This window comes from Miniopterus natalensis, chromosome 10 (genome assembly GCF_054644295.1).
Source record: "Miniopterus natalensis isolate mMinNat1 chromosome 10, mMinNat1.hap1, whole genome shotgun sequence".
NCBI classification, from domain to species: domain Eukaryota; kingdom Metazoa; phylum Chordata; class Mammalia; order Chiroptera; family Miniopteridae; genus Miniopterus; species Miniopterus natalensis.
The window spans coordinates 12040133-12061550 of NC_142090.1; the positions used below are offsets into that span (position 1 = coordinate 12040133).

Below are 21418 nucleotides of genomic sequence, written 5' to 3' on the forward strand. Positions count from 1 at the left end.
AAGAAAACAAAATCAACAGAAACTCTTTCTGAAAAAGAATGACACAGTAAACCAATATATATATATTTTTTTAAGTTTTATTATTGTTTAAAATATTACAGATGGCCCTTTTTCTCCCCAATGACCCGTTCCACCCCGTTCCTTCCTCCTCCCCAGTCCCTCTCCCCACCATTGTCCGTGTCCTTGGGTTGTGTATATATGCACATAAATTCTTTGGTTACTCTCTCTCCCTCCACCCACCCACCCTCCTCCATCCCTCTTGACATTCATCAGTCTCATCTATGCTTCCATGTCATTGAATCTATTCTGTTCATCAGTTTATTAAGTTCTTTAGATTCCACATATAAGCGAAATCATTTGATTTTAAAACCTCTTTAAAAATCTTAAAGAACTAAATGAAGATGTGAAGAAAGGCAGTAAAATGATGTATGAACAAAATGGAAACATAAATAAAAGAGGTGTAAAACCTAAAAAGAAACCAGAAAGAAATTCTAGAGCTGAAAAGTATGATAATTAAAATGAAAAATTCACTAGAAGGGTCAAAGGCAGATTAGAACAGGCAGGAGAAAGAATTAGCAAACTTGAAGATAGGACAATGAATATTATCGAGTCTGAGGAACACAAAAAAGATTGAAGAAAAGTGAACAGAGGCTAAGGGATCTGTCGGACATCCTCAAGTTGACCAGCATTCTCCAAGTTTTAGAAGGAGAAAAGAAAAAGGTGCAGAGAGGCTATTTGAAGAAAAAATGGCTGAAAACATCACAAATTTGATGAAAGACTTGAATATAAACATCCAAGAAACTTAATGAATTCTAAGACGAATTGAGAGACACACATTGAGACATTATAATCACGGTTCGATTCTCGGTCAGGGGACATGCCCGCATTGTGGACTCGATCCCCAGTAGGGGGATATGCAGAAGGCAGCTGGTTGATGATTTTCATCATTGATCTTTCTGTCTCTCTCCCTCTCCCTTCCTCGCTCTGAAATCAATAGATTTTTTTTTTTTAATCTAAGATGGTAAATTTTATGTTAAGTATATTTTACCACATAAATTTTTTAAAAAGTATTGCAGGTTTATCTCAGAATATGTGTATTATGGTTATCTGTTCTTCATGTTACCACCAAATTTATCTTTCTAAAACACTGCTTTATTTATATCATTTCTGTGCTCAAAAATTTCCATTGGCCTCTAGTGTCTGGCCTATGTCCTTCTTTCTGTCCTTACCTCCCATTGTTAAAATCATCCTACATTAGCTAAATTAATTACTTAACCTTCTCCCAGCTCTAAATTTAAACTCCCCTAGGAAATATCCCACTTGTGGTAGCTTCACTTCTGAAGACCTATAGCATTTATTGATTAAACAATTCAGTTAACAGTTGGCACTGGCTGATGTTTGTGTGCACTAGTGTTGTTGCCCCAAATATCTCTTAAAATTATTTGTAATTACCCACTGACTTAATAAACATGAATTGATTTATTGATATTTTGTGAATAATAAGAAGTAAAGATACCCTTCATGTAAATTTCAGACCTATCTGTGAAATTTTAGAGCATCTGGTATTGTTTCTGCAGAAGGTACTCTTGGTATCCAGGTTGGGTAATAGCCCTTGTTAAATTTTTTTTAGACCAGTTAAATGTGGTACCAGTAAGTTGTCTGTAAGGTGACTTTGTATGTGTTTTCAGGCAGTAAAATAATTTTGAGAAATGTAGAATCTTAATTTGGTTTTTGCTCTAGTTGTCAGAAATAAGTATTTGTATTTGGGTTACTAATACTTATCTCTTGTTCATGTGCTAAATAAAGTTGGTTGTAGAAAGGGCTTGCTAGTTCTATGTCAGTGCTGTGTCGGTGTTGTAATGCTTATAAAAGTTTTGTTTTAAGTTAGACAAGTTAAAATGGACTTGAAGTTAGTGATTCTGTACTTTACTGTGGTACAGAATTTTCCCCATCTGGAAATCAAGTTTTAATGTGTTTTTTAAAGCAGCCAATTGTTAGGACAAAAGCTTGTTTCTAGTAGTCTTGGTGTGTGTGTTTGTGTACACATATGCACATGCCTTCTGCAGGGTTATGATTAGGATATTGAAGTATTAAGTGTATTGCTCTTAAGAACCTATAGAGAACATTCTAATAACTTTATGCCCCCTGTCAAACACCTAGAAGAATGGGTATTGTTTTAAGAAGTTTAATGGGGAATATATTAATTATGTGCACAAAACTAAATAATTGATTAGACTTTTAATCTATTACTTGGAGTAGTATCCATTTTAAGTAGTACTTTTTAAATAAGCTGTTGTTTCAGTAAGTAAATAAATAAATAAATAAGCTAGCTACTGTTTTTGGAGAGCCTAATTAGAATGTAAGTTGCTCAGAGTTAGGGATTTTATCTTATTATACTTCTTTGTATCCTTAATATCAACCTAATATCTTATATCATAATGCTTCGGTAAATGTTAAGAGGATAAGATGTCTATTTTTATGGCTTTTAAGAAGTTTGTTTTTATTGTGGAAGAATGATTTTACTCTGATTTTATTCAGTTTGTTTTCTTTTTACAGCCCCATAGACAAACCTTCAGATTCTCTCAGTATAGGGAATGGAGATAATTCCCAGCAGGTAAGATTTTGATACTGTATCTTTTCATTTATCTGCCCCCCTCCCAAAAAAACAGGGCATTCTGTGTAAGTGAATTTTCTAGATAGTGAAAAATACTTTAAATTTTAAACAATTTTGAAACACTTTTAGTGGACAGCTCTGTTAAATGTATTTTAATTAGCCTTCTTTTCCCCTACAGAATCCATGGAGCATAATTTAACCCTTTCATAATGATTCAGAATTATCATTATGACCGTATGTTATTGTACTGTGTGGCAATATATTAGTGTCCTTAGGGTCTGCTATTCGTCGTCTTGACCCTACATGAAACGGCCCCAGACTATGCCTTCTATATTCCTGGTTTTAAGAGTTTTTCCTATGCCATATGCTCCCCTGTCCCTTGCTGTCAACTTTATTTTCTACTTCTCTCAGTTTACTTGATCCCAACAGCTTTTCTCCTTCCTCAAGATGATTATGGGATTTGAAATAATAAACCAAATAGTTAAGTTCAGAGTTGCCCCCACAGTGATACCGAATGAGGTCCTGATCTTTAGAGCATGCTTGTATCCTCTCGTCCAGTTGCTAGTTTTTCACTGGTTAAGTTTCTGCACACTTTCTTACATTGGTTAAAAACAATGTAGTTTTCTTCCACAGTGATTGTGAGAAATGTAGAGATCTGAAATACACTGATTTTCCAAAATATTTGCTCTCAAATTCCATAAAAGAATTTGAAAATCTATATGCCCCCCTTTGTGTATTTTAGGTTAACATTTTAAGATTTTTTAATAATGAGTTTAAAAAATTACAAAGGAAATATTATTTTGAATTGATCAAAGCAACTTATGTAAGTATAGATTTTGACAACAATTAGTTATTAAACTCTAAAATTATGTTGGAAATTCATCTCTTGTTGAGATAGGGCCATTTTAAAATTAGTTTTCATGTACCTGTAGATGAATATTACTTTTCGGTTCAAGTTTCAGCATCAGCAGTCATAGTCATGTTTTCATCTTTTTATATGTAAATGCTAAGATATCTTGTTCGTATAAACTAGAGATGGAAGAAATAATATGTTAGTCTCACTCTTGTTTTGAGTAAATCCTCACCTGAGGATATTTTTTCCATTGATTTTTAGAAAGAATGGAAGGGGGAGGAGGGGAGGAGAGGAAGAGAAAGAGAGAGAAACAGAGAAACATCAATTGGTTGCCTCCTGCACACAGTCATGGGCAGGGGTTGAACCTGCAACCCAGGTATGTGCCCTTGACTGGGAATCGAACCTGCGGCCCTTAGATGGTCAGGCCAATGCTCTAACCATTGAGCAACACCGACCAGAGTTCACTCAAATTTTTTAACTCCTTCTGAATTAAATGCCTAAAAATCATATAAAGATTTATTATAAAAACTATTTTTAATGATGTATTTAGAAATAGCTTGATTAGATCTTCTTTTCATTTTTTTCAAAACTAATGTATTGGGAATCACCTAGTTTGTAAAAGACTCAAGTCGTTGGAGTTGGTCACTTTGTCATCACCAACCTGAATATTTCTAATAAATTTTTTTTGGCTCCCAGAAAGTTTTCACTGTTGTACTAAATATTATAGTTAGGTTCCAGAGACTGAAAAGTATTCTTTTCTGTGTGAAGTGAGAGAAGTTAGGTTGTAGAATGAGAGGAGACTGGATTAGTCTTTTCAGGACGTTCAGTTTTAGAAAAGAGTACTTATGCAAGTTGATGGATATTTTTGAAAATTTGTGCTTTCATAATAGTCTTCAAGTATCCCAGTCTGAAGACCACCATTCTAATACCTTTTGTTGCAAGTTGTTTTAATTGTGGCTTGTTAAAATGTATAAACTTATATTGATTATTCTTTTCTTTTCCTATTTTATTTAGATATCTAACAGTGATACACCTTCACCACCACCTGGTTTATCAAAATCTAACCCAGTCATCCCCATCAATTCATCCAATCACAGTGCACGCTCTCCTTTTGAAGGGGCAGTAACTGAGTCACAGTCGTTATTCTCAGATAACTTTCGCCATCCCAACCCTATTCCAAGTGGGCTTCCTCCTTTCCCCAGCTCCCCACAGACATCTAGTGACTGGCCTACAGCACCAGAGCCACAGAGCCTCTTCACATCAGGTATGTAGCAGTACTATCGCGTGTTAATAGTTACACTCAGACTAAAATGAGAACCCTGCTAGCTGTGCTTTTATCTTTTTCCATCCACTTCCTTTTTCATAAAAATGTCAACATTTAAATAAACTGCTTGGAATTGGGTGGTTAGAGAAGTTGTTTTATGACCCGGAAGTTAGTTCTGTGTTAATATATTTCTCCAGAAATAAATGGATAGATCATATTTTCCAATAGTAAAACATTTATTCCTCTAGGAAGTATTAAGGGCTTACATTTTTAATCAGATTTGTGTTTGTATAGTTAAATTTAAAATTTTTTCCCCCAGCTGACAAAAGACATGTTTATATTAAAATTTATATTGTGGCATTTTTGAGCCATTTTCATTTTTGTTTTATTATACGTTCTCTTATTAATGTGAATAGCATTTATTATCAGTGGAGCAAATTGTACTTTGTCTTTAATAAAAACATTTTAAAATGTATACATTACTAATAAGTTCTATTTATTATTTCATTTAAGTGACTTATTCTGGGTTTTGCTTATGAATGGCTGAGAGTATAATTTGGACTTCAAGTACTCTTTTTTTCATTAGCACAATTAGTCTGTATCATTCAGAGTTTTTGAAGTTAGAAGTATATGAGGTCTTTTGTGATTTTACAAATCTTAATGTGCTAAGAAATAATATTTTATGTATATTTGCCTTTATCTTGTAATGTGATGTTTAACTTTCACTAGTATGGATACTTATGAAGTATGAAGGTGAGCTGTATATTTTAAATTCATCACTAATTTTGTCCCCAACAGAAACAATTCCAGTATCATCCTCTACAGACTGGCAAGCAGCATTTGGTTTTGGTTCTTCTAAACAACCAGAGGATGACTTGGGTTTTGATCCCTTTGATGTCACTCGAAAAGCCTTAGCAGACCTGATTGAAAAGGAACTGTCAGTCCAAGACCAGCCTTCCCTTTCACCCACATCTCTTCAGAACTCCTCTTCACACACTACAACCGCCAAAGGTCCGGGCTCTGGATTCCTGCATCCTGCTGCACCTACAAATGCCAACTCTCTCAATAGTACCTTTTCAGTCTTGCCACAGAGGTTCCCTCAATTTCAGCAGCACCGAGCAGTTTATAATTCATTCAATTTTCCAGGCCAGGCAGCCCGCTATCCTTGGATGGCCTTTCCACGCAATAGCATCATGCACTTGAACCACACAGCAAACCCCACCTCAAATAGTAATTTCTTGGACTTGAATCTCCCGCCACAGCACAACACAGGTCTGGGAGGGATCCCTATAGCAGGTAGGTTCATTTATAGCCCTTGAGAATTTGTGAATAACTCACGCCTTTGGGTTGTTGGGTGGGTAGGGAGGGAACTTTTGAATAACAGAGTACTTATCATTAGTCTTGGAAATTTCTGTGGAAAAAATTAAAGTCCTTATAATCTAAAAATGTTTTAATTGGGTGGATGCCTTGTAATATTGAGCTTTATAAGGATGGTGGAGTATACCTAGTTACTGCTTGGAATCATTTCACTTAATAGGATAGTTACCAAACTTTCACATGCCATAAAAATACAAAAAGAAAAAGAAAAAAGATGGGCTCTGAAATTAATGGTGCCAACACCATGGTAAAAATTCTGATTATACATTTTAAAAGTAAACTGGTTAAAAAAATTTTTTTTAAAGATGGTAATAAGTGAGAGCATGAGGGATAAAGCCACTCAAACTACTTTTGGCAGTTACTTATTTTGACTGATACACACTTACACACACATCAAAACTGTGCTATATGTTAATAAAGTATTTGAGAACTCTGATTATTAATGTTTCACAGACATCTACATGCATAAGTATATTTTCTGTGAAAAAGGAATTAAGGAGAGATATTTTTTTGTTTTGGTGTGTCATTTTTATTTGGGGAGGGATATTAAGTTTCTATAAGTGATGCCAGAATACTTCTAGTTTGTACTGTTACCTTGAAGGTTTCAGAACTTTTGGGTTTTAAGGTACCATATAGTCTTAGATCAAGTGATTTCTCTATCTAAAGGAATCATTCTTCTTAATAGTTTTTTAAAATTTAATTTGGTCTTTAGAGGTGATTGGTAGAAGAGTTTGTTCCTCTTCTGATTTTCTCAAGTAGAATAGAATAGTCCCTCACTCATATAATTCTTGAAATTTATTTTTATCCTTTGTCATAGCCTTTAAGATACGGCATGGCACAGCGTTATTGTCATCATGTGCTGTTACCAGCAAGGGTTTGTTGTCTTGATTTTAGCAAGGTTGATAGATGAATTTACAGAGATCCATCAAAATTCTTTGGCTCTAATCTTTTTGTGACCAACAATAAATTTTTAAGACAAGTGGGGTTAGAGTATCGTTTGTGGCAGCTGATATAGGAAAGTTAACAGTTGATACAGTGAAGTTAATTTACGTCATCTTGATAGCACTTACTATAGTAGTTTGCACATCAATGGACTCATGATATTTGTTTATTTGATATGGTAGTTAGTAGGTGACCCAGAGTGACATTTTTAATCCTCTTTTGTATGATATTCACGGAAACACTAAGTGTTCAGTTTTTGCTACTCCTTTTATTCTTCCTTTCAAGACAGCATATTAGAGTGTAATTTTGTTTTGCTTTGTTTTAATCATTTAGAAATGTGGAGTTTTAATTATTAGTAGTGTGTCTTATAACTGATTATAACATTCAAATTAAAGTTATGTTCCCCTAAATATTCTAAACTCTTAAAAATAAAATATTAAACCAATTACAGTGAATACTTGGGCTCCTACTTGCCCAACAATAAACTAGACCATATGGGTAATACAGAAGAAATAGATAATACGGATTCTGTTTCCAGGTACTTTACAGTGTAGTTGAAGAGATAAAATGAAGATTATGTATGAAAGTGGTAACTATACGATACTGGAATCCCAGAGCCATTAATGGATTTTATATTGTTGGGGAGGCTTCATTGAAGAAGTAGAAGTTGATCTGTACGGTCATATCTTGGATTTGGGTTAGCAGGAGGGAAAGAGAAGGACCTTTTATGTTGATGGGAATGCCTGAATAAAGGCCCAGAGGCAGGATTTGTTGCTGTCTTGATATTAAGCAATTGAACTGCTCTAACAGGAGGTGGTTTGTGTATTGTAGAGAGAAATGGGTGAGAAGATGGGGAGCTCAGCTCAGACAGCAAGGCAAACAGCATGGACTTGATCTGATAGGAAGGAGGATGCCTTTGTGGAACTCTAGTTCTAAGCTGTCTTCATTGTGTACTTTTTTTTGACTTATTACATGACCATTATCTGTTCTTCCAATTTTAATGTTATCATATTGTCCATTAGCACAAAAAGAGCAGTTTTAATCCAAATATTTCAAGCCAGTAGGCGTTCTGGAAATGCCACAGTGGTAATGAGTAATCATTTATTTGTGAGTGTAGTTGTCCTCCTGTTAGTCAAATGAAAAAAATTCTTGTGGGAGGTGGAGAGAGTTTGTTATTTTAGATTTTCAGATTTTGACTATGCATACTTGCTTGGTGTTTAAATGGTGACTTAATAAACTTATTATTGGATTATTTTAAAGGCTTTGATGACTAGAGAAATTTTAGTTTTAAGGTACCAAAATATTTAAAATTGTTATCAAGAGTTACACAGAATCCTCTTACGACCTGTAAATATTTGGTAGATACCTCAGGAAGCTGAATGTACTAAGCCTCAAAACAGAAGAGTTGTATAACTGTAGCCAGATGATTTAGAATTTTTAGTAATAATTAGAAATAACAAAAAGTAAAATTCTAGAATACTATGTATATCTTAACTGTGTCTAATTTGAAGCAATTTAATACCTAGGCAATGTCTGCCTCCCCCGCCCCTAGTTGTAACTCAGTTGTACTTGAGTTGAACTATTGAAATAGGTTCAACTTTGTATCCTGCAGTGAATAAATATCATGGTATTTTACACAGGGTGGATTTTTCATTAGGTGCTTGATAATAGATAGTGCATACTGTTTCAGTGAGACTAGCCACTTTAAGATATGCTGAGACAATATCCAATAATGGAAAAGGCATGTATATTTATTCATTCGCTATGTGGAGCAAAATAGGGTCTGTGACCTTCAGGAGCCAATATTTAGGCATGTCAGTCACCTACATATCATATAGATACCATATCTATGTTTATTACATATTTATATTTAAATTTTTAGTTTTGATTTGTTTCTGTTAATTATTAAAAATTGACATATCTGAAACCTATCGTAGGAAGGACAGTTGCCAGAGGTTTAAGAGAAATGTGGCTTCCATTTCCTCAATTAGGAGAAATTTATTGAAATTTATGTGGCAGCATTTTCTTGGCAGCACATTTGGTTAAGTTTAGAAGGAATTTTGAAATAAATATTCTTGGAGGAAACTTTTATTAGTGGTAATTATAGTAAGTCCATTCAGATCTTTTTTATTCTTGGAACCAGGTGCTTTTGTTTAAAAAGTGACTTTTCTGGTCCTAAAAAGGACTTACCTTGTCCAACTCTTCATTTTAGGGATGGCAAAACTGTGTTCCAGAAAGGTTAAATAATTTGTTAAAGGTCACACATTCAATTAGTAAGAGAATTGGGATAAGAACCCAGGTCCCAAATTCAATAACTGACATGTTTTTCCACTGCAAACATTGATGCTCTCCTTTATAAATGAAGATTACTGGCATGTACTTTAACTTGGCTTTCTTCCTGTAATAATTGATTTTTGCTCTCACACACTTGCAGGTCCCTTTTTATCAATAGTATTTATTTGTGAGACAATTGGCCCAGCTCAGGGATATGGCCTATAGTTGCAAAATAGAATGAAGTTTATTGACTTGATGAAAATTAATCTTTTGCTTAGTGCTCATTAGCACCATGTTCTCACATCTTTCTTGCTATGTATTTAGGGTTCATAGAATCCTTACCAATTTACTGAAAAACTATGAAATAACCTACTTTAAAGACTGAAAGTCCTTTTTCTCTCGTTGTCAGTGAAGCTCTTTCCAAATGTAATTTTGCAGATATGTTTTTCAAGGAACTCTGCCAAGATATTTTTATTCCATAATGCTAAAAATTATTTGGAAAAATAAATAATAGTAAGTTTAAGTCTGTAAGCATTGTTGTTTCAAGATATAGTTAGGGTTGGATTTTTTTGTGTGTTTTTACTCATTCAATTTTACTTATGAGGGGGCATTTTTCTTTAAATTTTCTTTGTTTCTGAATTAGCTATTTTAACAGTGACTTGATTGGATTTTGAGTTGGGTGAAACAAGTCACTTGTAGTCAAATAATTATCAATTATAATGAGAAGAACTTATCTCATTTCATGTATAGTTCTTTGACCTAGAAGTAGTCATCTCGCTTTCAGTCAATTGGATCATTGAATTGTTAGCATTTTACTGTTTTCTAATTACTTCAAAAGTACACATTAAATTTTCAGATTCTATATGTAATATGCTAAATTAATATTTATATCTTTTTCTCTTTCCTAAACATAATTTCTGCTTTTAGAACATGGACTTGTCATTTTTTCCTTTTAAAAATCACATTTTCACTTCAGTGAATTTGGTTTTAATCTTTTCACAAAATAATATTGTTAGCAGTATCTAAATTTATAAGGGGTCCAATTGACTTGGAAAAGAATGGCTTTCCTGGTCTCTTTTTTTTCCTTTTTGTATATTTATAATCCAAATCTATTATATTTGTTCTCATATCTGACATAGTATTAAATTTAAGGGTGTGGTTAGAGTGTAACTACTTTCTAGGTACTTGATAAACTTATACTTTAAAATTTATGTCTTGTTTCACACCCATATTTCAACCATTAAGCATGTATTTTATATATGTATCAGTATTCCAAATATTGAAATCATTTTTAAAGGGACTGTTAACAAATCTAGTCACCCGTAACTAGACCATGACTGACTTTTCCACAGGGGAAGAAGAGGTGAAGGTTTCGACCATGCCACTGTCAGCCTCTTCCCATTCATTACAACAAGGACAGCAGCCTACAAGTCTCCACACTACTGTGGCCTGACAACAGAACTGAGAGGAGAGGATTAGACTCTGGGGTGCTTGCATGGGCAACCGGATTTTTGCATGATTCCTTTCTGATTTTGCATTTAATGTATACACCCAAAAGAGCCAATATAAACGTTCCTCATGCCTACAACTAGTGTGTTACCTCATAGCTGCTAAAGTATGTCTTCATTAGGCCTTTAACACAGTTTATTAGTATAATAATTTTGGCATTGTTTCTCATGAGTGATACTATTTTTAACTCACAAATAAACGTGTAGTACTAATTAAGATCCCAAATGAGATTAGCTAGAATTGTTCTTATTTTGGCTCTATTATTGAAAATATGCAAAAATAATGGTAGTTCCTTGTTTTCAGATTTGTGATAAAATGGTAATATCCTAATATACTCATGAAAAATTTGAAAATTAAGAAGTTAATGTCTATTGCATTCTTTGAATACTTAAGAAAGAATACATATAAAACAAAATTGGTGGTGTCATTTAATGCTCAGAAGGATGTTGTCAGCATTTGTTTTTAGTTGTATGGATTTATATCCTATATTATGCATTACATGTTTAGAAACTGTTTTTGTTCTCTCATTTGCACATTTGCACTTTCTTTTTGAATGGTTGTTAATTATATATAGATGGTTAAAAAAATAATCATTATAGACTAAATGCAATATAATCTCTTTCCTAATGCACTGCCTAGTATACCAAGAAATGCCTCAGAAACAGAATTTCAACTTACAGTTGATTTATCAGAAACTTGAATATGGGGTAAACATTGTATGTGAGAAGCAACCATAGTAGTGTAACTTTTTCCTTTGAACAAACGATACTTCTGTGGGATATCTGTTTGAAAATTTCATTGTTTAATAATTGAAATGTGATAATAAACTATATTACAAGTTCCTGACCAGAATGGGACTAAGATAGAAGAGAAGAGATGGGGGATCCTCTAAAATTAGGCCATGTAAATTGTCATAGATAATGTTAGTTAATCACAGAGAATAGTGGAGTACTTTATTAGGACATAATGTGAAGTGATATTTTTGGATAATGCACAGTTTCTTGAAATAGTTTTAAAACTGATAATGAAAGAAAATAAGCAGAATTCAGTTGTGTTCAGTGGACAAAAGCTGATTCAGAAAACATGACCTAAATCAAGCAGCTGGCAAGAAGGGGGTGAGTCAGAGCTCCTCTTGTGGCTTTCACAAAACAGTGTGACTTAAAAGATTTGCCTTCATTTGTTAAAAGTATTACAGGATAATGTGAATACCAAAAAAGGAAGCATAGAGATTTAAAATAATGATAGAACACCTTATGAGGAGATACTTAGTATCATGTTGGAGTTGGAGTTTTCAAGGTTACCTCTCTATATAATGTCTGATTACGTTTCATAAGATATAGTACAAGTTAAATGGCATTGTCCTGAGGTATAGTTGGGTGAACTAAAATCTGTTGGTAGATATCCTTTGATTTGGTTAACTGAGGGTATAGAAATAGCTACTTATCTAGCCATTTAAATTTTTGTGAAATTCTTTTTAAATGACAATCTCTAATTTTTTTTGGAAGTGGTTTTAGGACAGTATTACAAGAAATTTAGAAAATACAAATGAAATATTGTAGACTTACTAGAAACCTTTGATCATGGGTTAATTATGGTTTCATTTTTGCTGTAAGAGACAAATACATCCACTTACTGTCTCCTGTGGTGCTAAGGCTCTGGGCTTTGTTAACAGACTGAGCTCCCTGAAATGAGGCTTGCTAGCACACAGCTTTCTCCGGCCTCCAATGCAAGCCTTTCATCTCCTGGATTTTCTTACAAAGACATGAGAGGTGGTTAGCTCCTCTGTACTTCTCTGTGTTGAGAGAGACACCTGTTAAACAAGGCTTCTTTCCTGTGGTAGTTTTCCCACTCCTTTCTCATTCCTAGCCAGTGCCAAAAAATTGTCAGGTAGTTTGCTCAACTCGCTAGGATCCAGAACTGTTTCCCTGCCGCCGCCTCCTCCCACCCCACTTCCGCACACACCATATGTCAGGACAGTGCTTCTGAAGCAATTAGCCTTCAATTTATATATTTTCACATGGAAAGCTAAAGATTATCCTTTAGCTATCTTTGTAATTCCAAGATTTTGGAAGCCGAAGAATAACAAGCCTCACTGTTTTGCTTAATACTTCATAGACTGTTTTTTAAGTAAAGTGAAGTCTTAAATAAATCACAGTCATGATTAAGTACACTGAAGCACAGAAGAAAGTGTACCACACATAGAAGAAAGCAGTGCTTCACATAGCAAGTAAATTAATGAAGCCGGATGATGGTAAAGAATGAGAAATTCTGAAAAGCTTCAGATTATTTTTGATAAATTCTTACATCATTGATCTATCATACACAGGGGAGATTTTGTATATTGTTACCTACTTAACCTTTAAAAGGAGACTAGTGTACTCCTTAAATCATGAATTATACTTGGAGTCCAGAACTCTTTGGACATATTTGCAAAGTTATGAGTTTGTGTGTATGTACATCTGTCCATGTCTTTCTGGGGAGAAGATCCATAGTTATTAGATTTGTAAAGGGTTTGGTGACAAGTAAAAAAGTTAGGAACTTCTGTCTTGAAATGCTTTTAGTGCCACTGTAGGAAAGAGACACCTAGACTGAATGATTTTAGTCATATGATGCATATCAAATGCCTATTTTCTTAAAGATTCCATTAGGAAATGTTTTCTGATTAATAATACTTTCCTTTTCATTCTGCTGTTGCATTTTGTTTTTCCAGGTGGTGCTTTTTATACTCTTCCCTTATTTCAACAAAGCATTAATGAAATATTTCAGTGCCTATTCTGCGTAGTGATCCGAACTAGATCTTGAGGGATACAAGGTCATGTAAAGTACAGACCCTATCGTCAAGGATAACAGTCTAATAACAGTTTTATTTCAGATTATTTCTCTGAGGCCAGCCCTTGATATATTTTAACCACAAGGACAGCCATAGCAATCCAAACTCATTTCGTTATTTATTGCTCTGACAGTGGCAATGGAGGATATTGAATACTGATACTTGACAATTTTAAACACAATTTGGCAGGAGTGACAAAAATCTTAACGGGGCAGGCCTACATTCATTATTCTGATTTAAGTCTTTCTCAGTCATGTGTGTGTGTGCTCATGTCTTTTACTCTTTACTTAGTATCCTGCAACTTAAGTGGAGCTCTCTACATATGTGCTCTTTTAACAAAAACAACTTTAAAGCATTGTGAGCACATTTTTACTGGCCTTGTTCCTGTTTGTATGGTATCCCAAGTACCTTCAAGACTTCCAGAACTCTCTCCTGCTGTGATGCGGGTTTATAGGGATCTGCTCCCACTTACTCCCACAGAGGCATTACCTCAGAAAGCAAGGGAAAGGAACAAATTGCAGGTGCATTGAAATCTTACAAGATGAAGGCCACTGTGTTATTCACGCGTATATGAAAACCAGAGATATTTTTTCCTATGCTGAGCTGCAAGGTTTTAGATTTTTTATTTGATTATGAATTTCCCCCATATCTGTCTAATTGACTCTAAGAGATAGATATCAGACAATTGAAAACAGTACTTTTTAAAAATTATCTTATAGAGAGGGTTATGACCCAAAACATGGTATGTATGTCTTTTTCTACAAAATATGACCAGTTATCCAGTGTCAAGCTAGTCCTGCTGCTTTTAGTGCTGTGTCTCTCTCCTCTCAGCCTTTTGATCTGAATGAGTACCAACTGCATTTGTTTCCTTGTGCTGAACACATGTCAGTAGTATATGCAGGTATCACACGTGAAATGTTTAGTGAACTAATCAGACACTATGCTGATACAAAAGTAAAAATGGGAGTTAGAGAACAAAGTTATTGTGAGCTGGTTCAAGGGCAAGCTTCGTAAAAAGTGTGGGGCTTTTTTATTTTGAAGGATGGCTGAAAGTTAGATGACAAAAAGGGAAGGACAGTAAGAAGATGGACTCGTCTGAGGTACACAGGTCATATAGGAAGGTGGGCTAAGTGTGCAAAAACCTTGAAAGCTAGGAAGAGTTTAGTCTTGATGTGGATGTGGTCAATAGTAGAGAACTGTAGTTTCTTTGGTAACGATGTAACTTGATGGTAGCATTTTAAGCAGATTAATTTGGTAATATCTTTGCTTGAAATTAAGACCAGTTAGAAAGCAGTTGTAGTATGTCATTGCTGGCCAGTGCAGATTATGTGGCCTGGACTAGAACAGCAATAGGAATGGAGAAGAAATGATGAATTAGAAGTCAGAAAGGACCTACGAAAAAAACTTTCCATTTGGTTTGGTCTCCAGTGACCTTTAAAAGTGAAACTTTCATTAAAAGGTACAGATCGAAACCAGATTCCTGGGATTCATGAAGAAATGTCAAGGATATGGATGCAGCAGTCATTGAGTACTTATGGCAGCAAAGGGCAAGAGAGAAACAAGATGCTGATTAGATGGGTGGTAGCTCTTAGAAGGCATTGCTTAAAGATAAGTGAGGTCCCTAAATATTTACAGGCAGACCATATAGAACCAGTTTGAGAGGAAGACCTGGACAATGCAGAAGAAAAGGTAGGCTTGTCCAGTAGGGGGGCAGACTTCTGTAGGTAACTTTGGAGGAGGTAAGCCTCTGAGATGAGGTTAGGTTATGGGTTTAGCTTTAGAGAGATGGGATAGAGCGTCCCCTGTTATTTGTAGGAACAATCAGGAAATTTAGGGGAGAGAATAGAATGTGAGATTAGAGAAAATGAGATTAGGTAAAGGGGCTCATATCAGTAATTATTGAATGCGTGTTGTGTGCAAATGGAGGCAAAAGAGTAGAGTAGAGTTGGGAGCCTGTAAAGAAATGAAGTTAACCTGTGAGAATAAGTACACTGGAAAGAAATTAAAAAGTTGCCGAGTAAAGATATGGATCAGACTTTAAACTTTTTAGAGTCTAAATGTGCATGATTTTTGTATTTCCTCTGGTTCAGCATAAAGCATCAGGAGTGGACAAAGCAAATATTAAGAGTTTGGTTAGAAAGTGAAGACAGTATTGAAATAGCTAATCTTGTCAAGAAGAGTCCAGCGAGGCAGGAAAGAACCAGTGGTGTCAATATGTTGAAGAGAGTTTAGGGAGTCTAGGTTTCATAGGGACAGAGAACAGGTGTAGTCCTGATAAGGAAATGTCAGATTAGGAGATTGTGGTTAGTGTGATGACCACTCTGCTGAACGGTGAGTGAGAACCAGGGAAAGGATGGCAGGTATCTTAACTTCAGGGCCGGCGGTTGGAAAGAAGGCCAGCCTTCATAACCCCCGTGATCTCTTCTCTACCTGCTTTCCCTTCAGTCCTTTCTTGAGAGTAGGAAGTTAGACTGTATGAAAGAATTGTAGAAAGTATGGCATTGCCTGGGGAATCCTGGGTCAGATTTCTTGTAAGCCAGATCATCCAAAGGAAAACTTTGCTCAATGGAGTAAACATCCCTTTCTCAAGGCACAGTGGGAGGGCGTGGAAGTAGAGTGAAGGGGAAGGCTTGGGAAAAGCAGAGATGGGATTGCACAGGTGGAGGTAAGCCCAGTAAGTGTGAGGGATTGGTAGACATGTATGACGTGAAGGATTTAGACCGAGGGCGTAGACATGGCATATGATGATTCTGGTAGTTGAGGAGCCCATGTTACAGGTATCTGTATGAGCTAGTTTCTGCCAACCTCATACACAAATTGGAAAGAAATAGCTTTCCATCTACATAGGGAAAGTATCTCTTCTTAGTTGGACTAGGTCATTCTGCTTCATTTATATAACAAACTGGAATTAAAAGCAGTAGATTGATGAAGAGTAGAGAAGAGAGAGATTAAGAATTTTATAATAACTAGTTATAAAAATACTTTAACAGTTTTTCCCAAAAGAGAGTGTGCATTGTGAGTAGATGCATACCTGCAAGTTACTAAACTAATGTACTCTTGGTCCTTATATTTTGTATTCCTAGATGTGACCTTTAGGTAAAATTTCTGCAGATGCAGTGGAACAGGGATGGAGATAGAGAGATACTTCCTCCTTATTTGACCACTGTTTGGAAGCGCCCTCAATTTCCTCACACTAAAATATTTTAAACGCAGTGGACTTGTTTCATATACGTCAGTTGAGATATCAAGTATGACATTTTAAAATGATAATGCTTCAAAGTGCAAGTCATTGCTCAAGAATACGGTGTTTGTGAAGCCATGCTGATGGAGTGAGCAGCCACTGCTCTGTGGATCTCTTTACTGCCGTGTCATTTGCTGCCATCGGTATTGCTGCGCATGCTACCTCCAGCTTCTTTAATCAGGAGCTTTTCCTAAAGAATCACTCTTGAGAATTCAGGATTCATTAAGGAGAATCTACTCTGTTCCACAGAGGTTTAGATTGTCTTCCCTTGAGTTATACAGAAATCTGGCTTACACCTGTTAGGTTCCTAGAACTGAGGGCAAGCCCAAGCAATCTAAGATACTTGACAATGTGACTGAAGTACCTACAAGTTCCACGAAACCACAGAAATTGTTGAACAAGCCCATTTTCCTCAAACCATACTTCCTAAGGTAGCTGTTGACTTGACTGTTCTTAGTCCAATTCACATATTACAGTTACTCTGAAGGTTCCTGAAAGCTCCAAACGTATACTGTACTTAGAGCAGTTTTGTTGTACCAGCTTCTGTTTGGTACTGCGACCCACTGTTGTGCTCTGTTACAAAGCACAGCCCCAAAGCACCTCACCCCACGTATAATTTCTAAAGCCTTTAACAACTAGTACTTAAAAAAAATTTTTTGAAGTGAAATTCACATAACATACAAGTAGCTACAGTTGTATGTTAACATACAATTAAAGTGTACAGTTCAGTTGCCCAGCACTGTTCTTTAGCTCAATGTTAAAATAGCAGAATAAATGACCACTCCAACTCTTGAGAATTTTGACTTGTTCCTAGTTGGGGCTGTGTGGTGGTAGCTGCATCTAGACTCAGTGTTTTATCCAGTTGGCTGAAAGGCGAATGTTACACCTTAAAATATCCCACACTTCTCCACAGCAGTATTTAAGTTGTGGATCAAGCAACTTTTATACCCCACTGTCTCCCAAAAAAGGAGGTGGAGGGACAGGGAGCTGTAGGCAAGAGACCTTAAGATACTTCCTTTCCTGAGTGGGTAAAAATGTTAGAAACAACCATCTGAATAATTTTGAAATGGCAATAATGGGCCTTTTTGTCTTCATGACATTTGATTGGCTTTATGTAAGAAAAGGTTTGCTTAGCAAAGGTAAAGTGTAAGCTTAGCTCTGAGCATGTGATTGAATGTGTATGTGTGTTGTTGGATCATATATAGTAATTTTCAGTTAAATTCTCCACTTAGTGGATGTAGCAAAGGAAAAAGTGTCAGGCCATCTCTGTGGCTTTCCATGTATTTATTCCTGCTGTGTTCTGATTAATTTACATGTTCAAGATAAATGCTGTATTTATATTCTGTCTTTCTCTAAGTATTTTTTAAAAATAAATAAAGACCCTATTTAAATGCAGCAAGGTTATAATACTGGTGCCACCTCACCCCTGGTCATGTTTTATCGGAACAAATATTTTCATAGCTTTTTCTCATCAAATTTCACTCCCACTACTAAGGATACTCATGTCACAGTCTTTGGGAAAACCTAAGGAAAGGGTAATGAGAAAAAAAAGATTTGTGTTAGAATCGTGAAATTTCATAATATATAACAGTCTTTAGTAGTCCTCCTTTTAAAGACCAAGTAATTATAATAAACAAGGCTCAGAAGGATTGTGATTTTCCCTTAATCACATTCCAATAACAATTTAAAGTTCTCTTAGCCTTCCCCATCTGAATTTGCTTTCATATATGTAATTTAAGGAGGAAGAAACTTCCAGCAGAACATATCTCTTCCCTAAACTTGGTTGTGTCTACAGTTGGATTATTATAGTAGTTCTTGCAAGTCAAGGGCTTTCAACTGTTAATATCAGTGCAAATAGTGAATGAAGGATTTCAAAGTGTCCATCTCTTGACAACTATTTTCACAGATCCCTTGTCAAAGGAGCCTTGTGTTTAATGTGGTCCAGTGATTTTGGAGTAACATTAGCTGGGGGCAAATTAACCTTGTGCTACTCTTTATGTAGACTTCAAATAATTACCAACGCCAAGACTAAAAGAGTAAAACGGGTGGAATTAAGTTTACCCAGAATTTCCCAACAGTGCCAAAGAGTGTTTAAAGACTAACGTACATGACGCTAGACTGGTGACATCTCTAATAAAAAAATCTTACGTTAATGGCACCAAGATCACTAAAGGAGTGAGATCGGATTCATCTCCAAAGAGCTACTATATGCTACACCATGTAAAATGATAGCATATTTGCTGACTTTTTTTAATCAAAGAGATTGTTTTCAGCATAATGAAACAGAGGGAAAGCTCCACAAGGATTTTAAAGATGATAATATCATCACCATGTCCAAGAAGAAATGCAGGAAAGCTGACTGCAATCAACTTTTATAGCCTAGTGCTGTTTGCTAATATGATGAGACCTTATCCCAAGGACTACTAGTATTTACCCTCTGTTAACAGTCCTACGTACTGAAGTCACGTGTCTACGAGCAGAACTTAGTGATCTGGAACATTACTGGAATGTTTTTAAACATTGTCATTTTACATGTTGACATTTGCAAGAAGAGTGACTCCCTGAAGCTGTTTATTGTTTATTACATCTACAAATTGAGTATCCAGCTAAAGAGGTAAAGGAGGCCCTGGATTATGACTTCAGCCAAGTAGGAAGGTTTCTATTGGCTCTAAGCTGAGTGTTGGGCTACATACCATTGCTCCTCTTAACGTTTTAATTAAAATTTATGGATTACTGATATATGCCCTATCCCCTCACTGCCCATTGGGTAAGATTTGGTACCAGGTATGTTTCTTTTTACTCCTAAACTGTTAAGATTCACTCTTGACCTAACTGATGTCTTCCTAATCCCAGATAGGTGTAAACAGATCTTGCTTAAATATTTAGTATATTCAGTGCTTCTAGGTGTAAGCTCCTAAAACCTCACCTGTATTTTACATGGTAGATGACTGCAATGAAGCCTGTTAATAAAATAAGCAAATATCTTACATAATCTCCAAATAAATGCACACTGCCATGTAACCTTTGTTTTATAACTTACTTTCAGGTTTTAATTCTTGACCATCATGAGTCAATATTATTCTGTGTGCTCACCTCTCTATCCAGTTTCTTTTTCTTTGGACAAAGAAGAAATGGTTTCCTTATCTGTGTAACTTACCATAATTAGAAGGGGTGGTCTGCACTTGATCTTTTTTATTTTGGTGTGTTTTTTTTTTTTTTTTTTAATCCTTACCCAAGGATATGTTTATTGATTTTTAGGGGGGGGGGGGGTGGGAGAAAGAGAGAAAGAGAAACATCGATCTGTTGCCTCCTGTATGCACCCCGACTGCGGATTGACCCCGCAGCCTTTGTGGTGTATGGGTCGATGCTCCAACAACTGAGCCTACCAAGCTTAACTAGAACTTAAAGCGCACCACCTGCATGATTCCCCCACAGGATCCCTGATGGGCCTGAATTTTCCCTTTTCAAAGGAAAAAATTATGTCCTTTTCAGGCTGCTCAGTCTCTGATCAGTTATCTCTCTAGTAACCAGTCTACTTCCTTTTAGCTATTTCCAGACTGGCTTTTGATTTTAAGTGATCTTATTCTTTTCTCTGTCTTTTAAATCAAAATGACACATTTAAACAGAAAGCATAGCCTGGGTTTTGGGATAGATTAACAACCGTGCACTGTTAAATGTCAAATTGATAACGATTCTTGATATCGTAAGATTGTCATTATTCACTTTTTCCAACTTCTAAGTTACTCTAGCTCTTTTAAAAATCACTAATGCTTCTAGACAATATGACCAAAATTCAGTGTTTTACACATGTAATTTTTAATAGAATTAACTTTTTCACTATAATGTTAGTTGTAGTTCAGTATAAAGCTCCAGGATATAGTGAAATAAGAACTGTAGTTTCTAATTTATATTTGAGAATGTATTCATCGATCTCCCCTCTTTTCTTCCCGTACAGTAAGACGCAACAGAAAAGATTGAGAATTGATTCTGTCAAAGCTATCTCTGGAAGTCTTTCCCAAATTCAACTGTAATAAATCATAGCTAAGAATGAACACTTATATAAATACAAGTGATTTTTAAACTGAGGCTCCTAGTGGACTGGTGGTGAGCATATAAGTCTTTGAGTTCATCAGGATCTTGAAAGAATGCATTCTTATTACTACTAATTATTTTAAAGTCTCGACATCATTTGAAAGTTGGAAGCAAAACTTTATTTTGTCTAGTATGTGAATAAATAGGAGAAAGGGTAAAATAGTCTTGTTTTTTAAATTATACATTACATAGATAAAATAGTCAAATTTCGAAGCGTACATGCTTGTTTTGAAAGTCAAATATGTACAAAATAATCTTGGAAAAAAGTGATAACTATTTCTTGGAGTAAATAGTACAAGGAGAAAGAATCTAAAGATACATGCTTGGTCTGTTGGGTTGGAAATGTCTGTCACCAGGGCTATACCTATATCTGTTTCAATTGGTTTAGTATAAAATCATGAGGATGTTACTTCATTTCCTGA

The 21418-nt window shown here is 35.4% G+C and overlaps 1 protein-coding gene across 7 annotated transcripts in view; it reads left to right on the top strand.

Annotated features, from left to right (window-relative positions):
* CNOT4 (CCR4-NOT transcription complex subunit 4) overlaps positions 1-21418 on the top strand; it is a 127513-nt gene that overhangs the window by 91217 nt on the left and 14878 nt on the right. For 4 of the 7 annotated variants that reach the window (XM_016222045.2, XM_016222060.2, XM_016222052.2 and 1 more), the window contains exons 8-10: positions 2557-2614; positions 4482-4731; positions 5530-6027. In XM_016222045.2, the coding sequence (XP_016077531.2) occupies positions 2557-2614; positions 4482-4731; positions 5530-6027 (806 nt within the window). Of the gene's footprint in view, positions 1-2556; positions 2615-4481; positions 4732-5529; positions 6028-10676; positions 20957-21418 lie in introns of those variants that run through there. The other 3 variants (XM_016222073.2, XM_016222083.2, XM_087821004.1) reach the window with 2 other exon arrangements.